This window comes from Uranotaenia lowii, chromosome 3, assembly GCF_029784155.1.
Source record: "Uranotaenia lowii strain MFRU-FL chromosome 3, ASM2978415v1, whole genome shotgun sequence".
NCBI classification, from domain to species: domain Eukaryota; kingdom Metazoa; phylum Arthropoda; class Insecta; order Diptera; family Culicidae; genus Uranotaenia; species Uranotaenia lowii.
The window spans coordinates 14,405,430-14,418,803 of NC_073693.1; the positions used below are offsets into that span (position 1 = coordinate 14,405,430).

General features: G+C 44.5%; 1 protein-coding gene across 1 annotated transcript; it reads right to left on the reverse strand.

Moving 5' to 3' along the window:
- Window positions 1–2,243: 2,243 nt before the first annotated feature.
- LOC129751989 (uncharacterized) lies at window positions 2,244–7,622 on the reverse strand. The gene has a single exon (XM_055747782.1). The coding sequence runs from the start codon at window positions 7,620–7,622 to the stop codon at window positions 2,244–2,246; it is 5,379 nt and encodes a 1,792-aa protein (XP_055603757.1).
- Between the last annotated feature and the right edge of the window lie 5,752 nt (window positions 7,623–13,374).

The following is a 13,374-nucleotide window of genomic DNA, read 5'->3' on the forward strand; positions in this document are numbered from 1 at the left end:
CTAGCTCTCAAGTTGTCAACACAAGTTGAATATCTCACCGACTAGATCTTCAGATGCTTTCGATATCTTTCCGAGTTCAACTCACGCCTTGGGTAATCAAACTCAGTTGACAAAAGAACTCCCAGGTTGTAAAACCGCGCAATAACTCCACGTGGTGCGGCACTTGTTTGTGTTATGCTTTGAGTGCGGTCTCACCTAACAAAACGGGCAGAACTTTATAACGAAAACCAAACAAAAAAAACCAAACGAGAAGATGCAGTTAACCCCCAATCAAAAGACACTAAAGCAATTTGCTAAGATCGTCACGTTGAGGTTCCACAACAAACAACAACAACAATAACAAGCGCGGAATTGCTTCAAGCTGCCGAAGATGCGAAGAGATGCCCCCCGGTAGATAACATCCATCGAAGCAGTATGTCGGCGACTTGGGTTCATTACTTTTTCAGCAGCTGCATCTACTTAGTCTTAGATGGAAGCACGATCAGTTGATCGGAGGTAAGCTAGAGTGGAGATCATCTTCGAGATTCCACTTCTTCTATTTCCACACCATAGTTCGAGTGTATACCTCCAGTGTGAGGGATATATAGATTTAATTGCGGCAAGTTTACGATATCACGGGTTAAATCTTTGTCTTGTTTTTCCAGCGTTATTGTTGTAATTATTGTTAAAATTAAAAAAAAAACATCTTCCAAAATTTTGGATGATAAAGAAAATACGATTCACAGAGAGTAATTATTATTGAACTTGCGTCGTAGAAAAATTTTAAAAAATATTTTGAATTAGTGTTCCGGATTACGACCGGAATGTGGGAGCGAACACTTCGGACACTTGTTAGATAAAACTCGCGACTTTAATAATCAAACGACTTGTTTTATTAAAAGTAAACTGGCTACGTTCTACCGCTTTATTGTTCGAACGAGGTTGTGTGGAATAGTGCGCGCGCGATCACACTCAGTAGTGTACTATCGCTTCCCCAGTATATGCAACGATACTGAGGGTTAGTGGTGAATATAAGTACATACAAAGGAAAACGATCGTATTGTTTCATGGCTAGCTACTGAGAAATGTAGTAGATCGCGAGAGGAGAACTTATGTTGGGTGGTTACATAGAAAGTGGTGCCAGTTCTCCTGAACATGCCGGCCACCATTGAAATCATAAGGATTTCAATTTAAAATTTGCGCAAACTAATTAACGGTTCTGTTCAAACTGACCTTTCTCTATACAAATCTAATTTCTAATTGCTTAAGAAAAACATAAATTTCGCGAGCCTACTGTATAAACTGGATTTTCATGGTTGATCGTTTTGCTTGATCAGGATGGTTCTTCTTAGATTCTGTTGCTGAAGCCTTCTGCGATGCCCTTTTCGGTGATGGTGTTGATGAATGGTTGCTCCTCCGCTACCTCCCTATGGTGCACTTGAAGTTACCGATGTGGGTTTGCTTGTTGGTTGATGATCGGATGCCTGGTTCTGGTTCGAAATGCCTTCAAGAAGGTGTGATGTTGGATGCCAAGGATGACCTGCTGGCGGACCTCGACCTGTTTGCCTGGACCTGGATGGGTACGTCTCGAAATCGCCCTCTGCCACGTGTGCCTACGTGGCCCAATGGATGTGATGCGCGCTGAAACATATGAGAGGGTGCTTTTTCACTTGAATTTATGAACACAAACATAACTTGCCTGGAACGGAGGCCTCCTGGCCTCCGTTGGGTGCCTCCAGCACCGATGACGACCACTGGAATCGTGGTGGAACGGAAAAAATGGAACCTGACTACCTCTAGCAACTACGTGCTGCAACTGCGACGACGTTGGCCTCCGAAAAGGTTGATCAGACCATCGATGACCTGTCGATCTTGGTGCAGATGCCGAGCGGTGGATCCGACGCTCGGACGAGCCGTTGATGCAGTATAGTGTCGTTCCCATGTTGCTGTGAAAGATGTATAAACGGACGAAGTATGTTCTTGGGGTGAGCGGATGCTCCGAGACGGCACAAAAATATCGTTGACAAGGACCAAACACCGGATAGCTACATGCTGAGACCTGAACCAACTGCGATTGACGAAAAGGCTATTGTGACTGCGATGAAGACCGTGCGATGATCGTTCCGGGACCCGGAACGAGGAGGGGGGACTCTGGGGGATGAACATTCCTTAAGTTTTTTGAAATATAATATAAAAAAAATACGTAACTGGGAGCGGAGGCCCCAGGTGGCCTCCGCGACGCCGCAGCGCCTCGATGAAAGCACTTAGTGCTCCTGCGATGGTAATTCGTCGAAGTTGTCCCGTATTGGCAGGACGCAGATCTTCGAAATTCCCCGTTTGAGAGTGGTATCCTTGGTCTTCACGAGCACTACCCGGACGTGTCCATCTGGGCCCGGAATGCAGTTGATAACACGGCCTAGGCACCAACTTTGTTTCGGCATGTTTTCCTCCATAATCAGCACCATTGTTCCGACGTGTATGTTGTTGCGCTTCTTGGTCCACTTAGTACGGTTGTGTAGATTCGACAGATATTCTGTAGACCACCTTTGCCAGATCCGCTGCACGAACATTTCCTTCTCTTGCCACAGAGACAGTCTGTTTAGTGGAAGGTCTTGAAGATCAGGCTCTGGGAATGCAGTCATGGGTCGGCCGACTAGGAAATGTCCCGGAGTAAGCGCTTGGTAGTCGTCGGGATCGTTGCTAAGTGGAGTTAGAGGCCGAGAGTTCAAGATGGCAGAGATTTGGTGGACTACGGTGTGAAGCTCATCGTACGTAAGAGGATTGTTGCCGATGGTTCTACGAAAATGCCGCTTAAATGACTTGACGGCCGCCTCCCATAGGCCTCCGAAGTTGGGAGAACGGGGAGGGATGAATTTGAAGTCAACGCCATCTACCTCGGCTTCAGTGATTATGGTGTTCTGGAATTGTTGGTCAACGAAGAGTTTCTTCAATTCTCGAAGCTCGCGATCTGCGCCGACGAAGTTCTTGGCGTTGTCGCACATAACCAACTTGGGAGTGCTCCGAATAGCGGTGAACCGCTTGAATGATGCGAGAAAGGATTGGGTGGATAGATCAGCGACTATTTCCATGTGGACCGCCTTGGTCACCAGGCAAACGTAAATGGCTATGAAGCATTTAATTGGAGCTGTTTTCCGAACTGGATATTTGATGTAGAAGGGACCACACAAATCAACGCCGACCTTGTTGAAAACAAAGTCCGGATTCACCCGTTCTGGAGGAAGATCTGCCATCAGTTGTTGCTGCACCTTGGGTTTGTTCCGGAAGCATGACACGCATTCAAATATCACCTTGCGAGCCAAACTGTCGATGTGAATTGGCCAAAATCGCTCGCGAACTGTCGATACTAACAGCTGCTGTCCCGCATGAAAGTTCTTCAGGTGATAGTGACGCATGATGGTTTTGGTCAGAGGATGTTTCGGGTGTAAAATAAACGGATGTCGCCTGTCTTCCGACATAGCAGCGTGGCGCAGCCGGCCACCGACGCGCATTGTTCCATCCACGAGTACAGGATTCAACGAAGAAAGGGGGGAAGATGTTCTAATGTCGTGGTTCGTACGCAAAGCTTTCAGCTCCTCGGGAAACGTCTCACGTTGGGACAATTTAACTAGTGCTTGCAGGGCTTCGTCAACTTCTTCCAATGATACTTGGCCGATGCGTTTGGTATCACGATTCCGCTTCTTTGAGTTGTGGATGAATCTTTGCAGCAGAGCGACAATTCGAATAAGACGTGGCAACGAGGAATGCAATTCGAATATAAAACTTGGTGGATGAGCTTGAACTGGCAAGGCTGCTGCTGGTTTTTCTTCGAGCATGGAGTTGTCGATATCTGATGGGTGTTCAACGATTGTTGGCCAGGCGGATCTATCGAATTTCAACCAGCTGGGGCCATCCAGCCACAGTGACTGGTATTGCAGCTGCGCCGGACTCATGCCTCTGGAGATGATGTCTGCCGGGTTCTCTGTCCCTGAGATGTGATTCCAAATTCCGCCTTTGGTGATGTGTTGTATTTCCGACACTCTGTTGCCCACGAATGATTGCCATCTGGATGGAAGTGAAGCGAGCCAGTACTTGACAATCATGGAGTCGGTCCAGAAATACGCAGAGATCGTGAATGGAATACTTTGTCGCAGCTTGTCGTACAGGTGAGCCAATAGAAGGGCAGATGATAGTTCTAATCTGGGAATCGATTGCCTTTTCTTCCTGCGAGCTAAATCTTCTAAGGGTGCTACCTTAGATTTTGCTGTGACGAGCCGAACTGTGATTGACCCTTTATCTGATGTACAGCGAAGGTAGATACATGCTCCATATGCGGCTTCTGAAGCGTCGCAGAAACCGTGGAGCTCTACACTGGTCAAGATGTTTAGATAGCCCGTCCACCTGGGCACAGAAAACGATTCTAAAGCAATCAAATTGCGGCGGTACTCCTCCCAGAAAATCTTCATATCGTCTGGAAGCGGATCATCCCAATCAGACTTGTGCTTCCAAATTTGTTGCAAAAATATTTTTGCCTGAACAACTACTGGTCCAATTAATCCCAAAGGGTCAAAAACACGAGCGATGTCGGATAAAACGGATCTTTTCGTGACACAGGCATCAGAATTCCAGACTGGCACTGCGAATTTGAAGCTGTCCGATGATGGTTCCCAGAGTAATCCTAACGTCTTTACTGTCGCTGTCGACGAATCAAGCTCAAGTGTTGTCCTTTCGTCTCGCAGCTCTGGAGGGATTTTCGACAATATTTCAGGACTGTTCGAACAGTATTTCCGAAGAATGAATCCTGCAGAGTTGGTCAAAGTGTTGACAGCTGATACCAGCTGAGCACCTTCTTCTGGGTCATCAGTTCCTGTCATCAGATCGTCGACATAAACATCCTTCTTGATCACTGCTGCTGCTGCTGGATAGCTGCTCTCACCGTCCTGGGCCAAACGTTGGAGGGATTTGGTTGCCAAGTACGGCGCTGACGCAGTTCCGTAAGTGACCGTTGTCATCTGGTACGACTTCACAGGTTCTTCTGGTGAGAATCTCCACAGGATGCGCTGAAGCGGTTGATCAGCTGGATTCATGCGCACCATGCGATACATTTTCGCAATATCTGCCACAATTGCGATTTTGCGAAACCGGAACCGAAGAACGATAGATAGCAGGTCGTCCTGCACTACTGGGCCAACCATAAGTGCCTCGTTGAGCGAAACCCCCGAAGTTGTTCGACAAGAAGCATCGAAGACTACCCTCAACTTGGTGGTGGTGCTGTCGGGTTTCTGAACAGGATGATGTGGCATGTAGTATGCCAGCTGATTCGACTCCTCCTTGACCTCGATCATGTGGCCCATATCGATGTATTCTTGAATAAACTCAAAATACTGCTGCTTCAACGCTGAATCTCTCGCTAGACGTCGTTCAAGACCTTCGAGCCTTCGAAGTGCTGTGGCTCTGGAGTCTCCAAGTTTGTCGATGAGGTAGCCTTTCTTGGGCAATGAAACTACGTAGCGTTGATCTGCATCTCGGTAGGTCGTTTCGTCGTAGAACTCCTCGCAAGCAGATTCCTCCACAGACAACAAGCTTTTGGAAAAGCAGGATTCCAATTCCCAAAATCTTGTTACTATTTCTCGTAGCTCAACATTCGCGCATGGATAGGCAGCAGATCGTGGACCAACTGAGATGCTATCGGGTACTCGGCCAGAAATAACCCAACCGAAGACGGTTTTCTGCATCGTCGGGCCGTTCTCGTTCAGTTTTCTACGGCCATCCTCAAGCAAATCGTAGTAGTGCTCCGCTCCAATGATGAGGTCTATCGGTCCTGGCTGGTGGAACTCTGGATCTGCCAAAGTAAGATCTGCCGGAATTTTTAGCTGATTCAGGCTAACTGCTTGAGTCGGAAGCGTAGAAGTGAGCTTCGGAAGGACATGAAGATCAATCATCTCCACGTAGGACGAAATACAATGATCTCTTGGCAAAATAGTAGCTTTGACTAGTTTGTTGGACTGAACCACAGAACCACCAATGCCAGCAACAGTCAGGAAGCTAGAAGCTTCAACAAGATTCAATTTTTGATAAAGGTTCGTGGTAATAAAACAATATTCCGAGCACGAGTCTAGCAGTGCTCTAGCCAGAAGGAAATTCCCATGGCGATCAGTAACGCGCACCAAGGCGGTGGAAAGAAGAACTTGATGAAGTGATGTGTAGGTGTTGACAGGTAAAGCATGTGTATCGATGGAAGGGTCTGTGGTGTGTAGTGGGTTGCATTGCAGTGTTACTGGGTACGAGCTTGAATGTGAACTTCGCTGGTGGGTAGGTGTGGTCGTGTTCTGGGCATGTGGTTGTGGTTGTTGTTGTTGTTGATTGATGGAATTTGATGGTCGATTCGGCACTTGTGGATTGTACGGAACTGGCGCACTGTTCACTCTCACTGGATGCAGCAGGGTGTGGTGTTTGTGTTGACACTGACGGCAGTTCCCACGGGTGCAGGCACGAAGCATGTGCGACGATGAAAGGCAATTGAAGCAGAGTCCATGTCGTTTCACCATCTCATGCCGCTCAGGAAGTTTCAGCTTCAGGAATTTCTGGCATTTGAACGCTGAGTGTGGTTCACCACCGCAGAATGGACAACGATTCGAAGATCTGACTGTTGTGTGGCTGACAGAAAACCTAGGATTTTTGGGCTCGTTCGCATTAGGTTTGGCAGGTGCAATAGATTGCAAGACGGCACATTGTTGTCGCAGAAAATCTATCAAATCGTCATAAGTTGGAACCTCTTTCGACGCATGATGAGCTTCCCAAAGTCGCAAAGTACTGGAATCGAGGCGTGAACATACCATGTAGGCTAAAACGGTACTCCAACCTTCGGTTTCCTCACCAATCTTCGCAAGCTGTAGCAGGTTGCGATCATATTCGCTGATCAGATGACTCAAAGCCTCAAAGCTCTCCCGTTTTATGGGTTCAATACTGAACAAGGCATCTAGATGGGCCTTAACTATTAATTTTTTATTCTCGTAACGTTTTTGGAGAAGATCCCATGCTACGGAATAATTCGCTGCTGTCACATCCACCGAAGCAATTTCCTGAAAGGCGTCCCCAGTTAGCGAAGATCGGAGATACGTGAACTTGTCCATAGTAGATAGTTGATCGTTCAAATGAATCAAGCTCCGAAAAGTATCCCGAAAGGTAACCCACTCACGAGTGAGGCCTCCGAAGCTAGGAAGTCGGATCTCAGGCAGCTTCACACGAGAATTGGTTCCCGGGAGGTTGCTGGGAAGGGTTGTGGGTTGAGGTGGTGTGATATCAGTTTCCAAAGGAAGAAGTGCTTTCAAACTTGCCTTAAGTTCACAATAGGTGTCTTCGAAAAAGCAGGTCAACACAGCACTGGCATCGTCGCGTTTCTGTTGACGTTCGCAGCGCTGCTCGGGGGATTCTTTGGCTTCCTCATCTTCCTCTTCTAGCACGATTTCCATTTTCCGTTGCACAGTGTAGAACTTTTTCATGGCTGTTTCGAGCATTTCCAGTCGGGTGGCAATTTGAGCTGCATGTTTTTCTGCTTTAAACTGGTCCAAAAACTTCCTCACACCGTCGAAAGTAGACTTGATCTGCCTCTCCTGCTTCTTTAGATCCTTCAGTTCGCTGGTCATTTTGAATCGTTGCACTCTCCGACCACAGAATCACAAAACAATTTTATCAAACAGTACTTCAACACTTAAATAGTTTATACTTTAGAAGTGTTTTTGGTTTAAATTTTCACTTGCAATACTTTATTACAATGCGAAAGTTTTTAGCACTATTTTGAAACGTTCATTTAAATTGGGCACTGTAGCAAAGTATTGTAATGGTAGCACTATAAACTTTGAAGTTCACTTTTTGATTCATCACCTTTTTTACATCACTTTGACTCCGAAATCCACAAATTGACGCGCCGTTCCACGTACGACAAGTGCAAAAATGATTGACTGCAGCGAGGGGGAATCGACCAAGGAAAACAACAAAAAAACCAACAAAGCCAGCAGAACCAAAGACCAATCGTCAATCAGCGGAAAAACCCAGGGATGGTTGTAAATTTACCCATTAATTGGCGAGAATTTCATAGTGCAATCCAAAATTTATTGAAGCTCGATATTCTATTATTTTATCAGAACCCACTTTTACTCACTCGGTGCACGTCTCATGCATGACGACACCACAGACCAACATGCAAAATCAAACCTGAATCCGCTTCTTACGACCTCATAGTTTCTCCGCATGCACCGATAAATCCGGGACGTTGACCACCAGGACCGATGACCTTTGCTCCAACCGTTGAAGTTGTCGTTAACCGTTCAACCGTCCGTTGAAATGGGCGATAATCAGCGACTGGATTCGCCAACAGCAATTTCTGGCTCCCAGAAACTTTACAGGTCGGGATCTGATGTTGGCCAACACATACGGACGTAATACGGAATCAAATGTTCCGAAAAATATCACTTTGTGCGAATCAGAATTCGCGATGGCGATGGTGATGGCGCACAGATGCTGGTGATTGCCCGCGAAGTAAAACAATAGGGCGTCTTCGACCGCACAAAGGCCAATGTACTTTGGTAGCCGGCTTTTTACAAAAGGGTCAATGCCCTTTGTTAACACAACACGAGGTCACTGAACTTTGTTCGATACTGTCCGACTTGGTCCCACACTTCGGAATGTCCACCGGTCAGTCATCCGGTTCGAAGGACCAAATTATGTTCCGGATTACGACCGGAATGTGGGAGCGAACACTTCGGACACTTGTTAGATAAAACTCGCGACTTTAATAATCAAACGACTTGTTTTATTAAAAGTAAACTGGCTACGTTCTACCGCTTTATTGTTCGAACGAGGTTGTGTGGAATAGTGCGCGCGCGATCACACTCAGTAGTGTACTATCGCTTCCCCAGTATATGCAACGATACTGAGGGTTAGTGGTGAATATAAGTACATACAAAGGAAAACGATCGTATTGTTTCATGGCTAGCTACTGAGAAATGTAGTAGATCGCGAGAGGAGAACTTATGTTGGGTGGTTACATAGAAAGTGGTGCCAGTTCTCCTGAACAATTAGAAATAACAATAATAAAATATTATTATGTAATTTATAGTAGAACTACGGCAAATTTTCATACTGCAAGTTTTTTTTTTTCGAATGACGTGGGTAATGATCGTTCAATTTTTAAAATGCCATGTACAGTCCCCCCACAATCATTAGTCACTTAACGTATCATTTCACCACAAAATGATCGTTCATTCGGGTGTTAGTGGACCAAACATCAAGCTTTGCATGAATATCAGACATTAAATATTCCCTCTTTGATTTCAAACATGATTTTGTTTCCAATTCTGTTGAAAAATAAAATAATTTACCGAAACAATCAACGTTTTTCAAAACCACAATTATGGGTCAAACTTGAAGCTTGTAACAAATATAAGTCATTTTGCCCACAATTATTAGTCAAATAGAAGTCCATGGCAACACCCGAATATCAACATGAAAATCAACAAGTTTCTGGCAAACATTCAGGGGCATTCTTCGCTAGTATACGTTCAAGGGGCAATTGGGTTGAGCTAGCAACCAAGAAATGTTTTGTTTTGCTTGCGAAAAAGTGACCCATGATTGTGTGGAACTTGTTGGATTCTGTAACAATTATGGGTCACTTTTGTTTTGCCAAATATTATTGAATTTTCGCATTTCATTCGCTCAGTTTTATTTGGAAAATGTAAACTCTTCTTATGTGCTTATATGGGACCAATTCATTTGATTGGAATCTTTGAAATACCCGCATAAGGGGCTTAAGGGGGGGGGGGGGGGGGTAGGGTCTAACGGGTATAAAAAAAACACCATTTTCACGATTTTTTTCTCGAGCTTTCGTTCAAATGTATTCAAATTTTTTGCATTATACAAAGCATTGTTAAAAGAACATTTAGTAATTTTTTCGTAGAAAAAAATTGAAAAATGAGCCGGTGACGGTGCACTTTCGAGGATGCCTTTTAGAAAACAGGATTTGCGGTGGACACTGTATCTCAGCACAGAATCATCTGAAGTCAAAAAATCAGAGCAAAATATTTTAAATAGATGTTTTTCCGGACCCCAACGTTTTTATTTAACTTTAAATTTTTTTTTTGAAATTTCTGTGGCTGTTTGAAGTAAAAACTGCGATTTTTCACGAAAAAATCCGCCATTTTTCACCTGTAAAATCTTCCCAAAGTAAAAAAATCAAAAAAGAAAAACGTTGGGGTCTGGTATTTTATATGTAGAAAATATGTTCCAAATTTGAAAAGAATCGGATAAGTAGTTTTCAAATGACGATGTCCACGGACTTTAAAAATGTGCTTTCGAGAAAAACGCGTTTGAAGTTTCTGCTCTTGCTTTCTTGCAGTATTAGATTGGAGGAAATAAAGGCCTATAATTTCTACAGTTTTGCTTCAATTGACTTGAAAATTTGACACAACTTTCTTGAAATGTTTTACAATAAGAAAATAAAAAAAAAATAAAAAAATCGATTTTTTGAAAGTGTTAGACCCTACCCCCCCTCCCTTAACGGTTTAAGATGTCAACCTTATAACATTGGAATTTTATGCGATAATTCCACAGCTTATAGTTCGCCTTTGATAAAAAGTATTCAAACAGCAATTTTACTGCTATCAAACGCACAGATAATTGTGACTAATAATTTTGTGTGACCCATGATTGTGGGGGGACTGTAATATACGTAGCTTTCACTTTCATGAAGAAGCGTTAGGGTTACTAGGTAGCTAGAACTCGGTCCATAACAACATCAGGTGTTTGCAGACCTAAGAATGTTACAGTTGACTTTTTATCAAATATTTATATTTATATAATAACAGCGATATTGGCAACTTCGTTTAAAAACCCATCCCCACACAGAAAAAAATAAGCGTGAATAAATAATTACTTTTTCTAACGCGAACGTAGTAAGCGTATATAAAAAAACTCTGAGCCAAGTAAAATCAGCTATCCCTTAAATAAGCTGTCATTAGTATTTCCGGGAGACTGAACATTTCAAACGTTTGGGTCGGTCGCAGAAGTTTTGTCGCGCAGATTTCACGAGACGCAACGGGGGTAAACGCTGGACATCAACTCCAAATCGAAAGCCCCAGGGTTCCACTTCTTCTCCCTCGGGTTTTTCCCAAATTGGAGAGCGAAGATTCCTTTGCCGACACCAGACACCAAAACCGGTGAGAAGCGGCAGGAGCAGGAATTTTGCCGACAACAACCGAATCCAGATCAACTGTTTCTGTCTGGCTTTCGACCGACGTTCGGACTGTGCGTCGGAATAATTTTCCGTCCTGTTCAACTACCACCTGTACACGTGGGCTACAACAATAACGACGTGACCTGGAAATGGTTGGAGTACACGGTGAAGCAACATGAAATGTGCAGCATGGACTGCACGAATGTGACGGATCACGCCCCAAGAAACAGGAATGCGTTTCGACAACATCCACCGAGCAGCAGCAGAAATATGTTTTGCAGTTGAGTCGAGGAAGCTACTCTCATTCATCCAACGAGCGCTGCATCCGCGACACGTTCGCCAGCGCGAGCATGATCACGAGCTCCAGCTATCGTCCGTTCGGGAAAGCAGTGGCCGAAGAATCCTCGTCAACAACAACAACGCTACTAAAATAACCCGGAATGAGCCTCCATATAGGTGTGGTCTGGATTCCAGCTTTTCGAATTCTCATTTGCCCTCCTCTCTTGCAACAATTCAGCTCCGGGAATTGATAAAATCAAGTTTAACTTGTTGAAAACCCTTCCGGATGCCGCAAAATATTGCTCGTTAAATTTATTCAATCAATTCTTGGGGCATAACATTGTCCCCCAAGAGTGGAGACAAGTCAGAGTCAATGATATCCAAAAGCCCGGGAAACAAATTGATGGAGAAAATGATCTTGTTTCGTTTGAATAAATGGGTAGAAATAAATGGACTCCTATCAGATACTCCATTTGGGTTTCGAAAAAAAAGGGGTAAAGGGACAAACGATTGTTTTGCTTTGCTGTCTTTAGAGATACAAATGGCGTACGCAAAACGTGAACAAATGGCTTCAATGTTTCTAGACATAAAGGGAGCTTTTGATGCAGTTTCAACAGAGGTCTTGTCAGACAAGTTGCATTCCCGGGGTCGGCCTCCTCTATTGAACAACATCTTATACACCTTGCTTTGTGAGAAACATCTGATATTTGCTCACGGAGATATTGCAGTTAGAATAACCTCTTACATGGGCCTCCCGCAGGGTTCATGTTTAAGTCCACTTTTGTACAACTTTTACGTAAGTGACATCGATAGTTGTCTCTCTCCGAAGGCTGCACTTTAAACTTGCATATGACGGCGTGGTGTCTGTCACAGAATCTTTTTTTTATTAGTTGATCACTCATGTAGTAAAGCCTTTTTACGGATTGCTTTCCAAGGCACGGCGAGCTATCGCGTCTCCCCAGTATGCTACTCTGAGTCCATGGTAGCCAGCAGATCGTGGCCTAGAGGATAGCATCCTTGTCTTCTAAGCCAACGATCATGAGATCGAATCCCGGTCGTGACATAACCTGGCACACATAGTATGATGAAGGTTGGCAGTTTTAGCATTAATGAAATGTTAGCCGTGTATACCTTGAAATTGTACGCCTCAACGATGCAGCACATGCATGTGGATGGATCTTTTCAAGGGAACTTAGATTGCACTTGGAGATCCTACCTAGTTATGTGTGTGCTCGTAGTGCTACCGGTAAACAACTGCAACTTCAACCAATAGTGCAGGGGTGTCAAGTAGCATAGCAAACCATAGTAAACCACAATAGATCAACTTAATGGTCGCAGTGGACTCTCTCCTCAACAGGAAAAAAATGGTAGCAATTGGTCGACACTAGATACTATGTACCCCTAAGCCATAAAGTCCACCTGTGGCCTCTGGCCATAATTCCCATCCGGACATGCAACGAAGGCTGTACCCGTGATTGGAGACCAAGCTCGCGCTTAAGCTTTCATCGGCTTATTCGGTTTCAAGTCAAGACTCCAGCATATATACCCTGCCTCTTGTTACGATTCAAAACTAAGGACCTTTCCTCTGACGACTCGTGAATACTCTTCCCCGTGTGGAGGTCTTATACCACGGCCCTATGCACCGGAAGATCGGCACGGGAGCATTAAGTAAGTAAGTAATACCACTGACCATACTGACTGGACAATCGATTTCGTTTTCTGGATAATTTTTCCAACAGTACGCAATGTCGATTCCAGAGTGCGCATCGATTGATTTGAAGAAATGCTATCCCAGTTAGGAAATGCCACCCAACTTTAAAAATAAAACACGCAATTTCTACGATAAAATCGGGCAAAACAGGACCATTTTTCCTACAGGGCATTTTTTG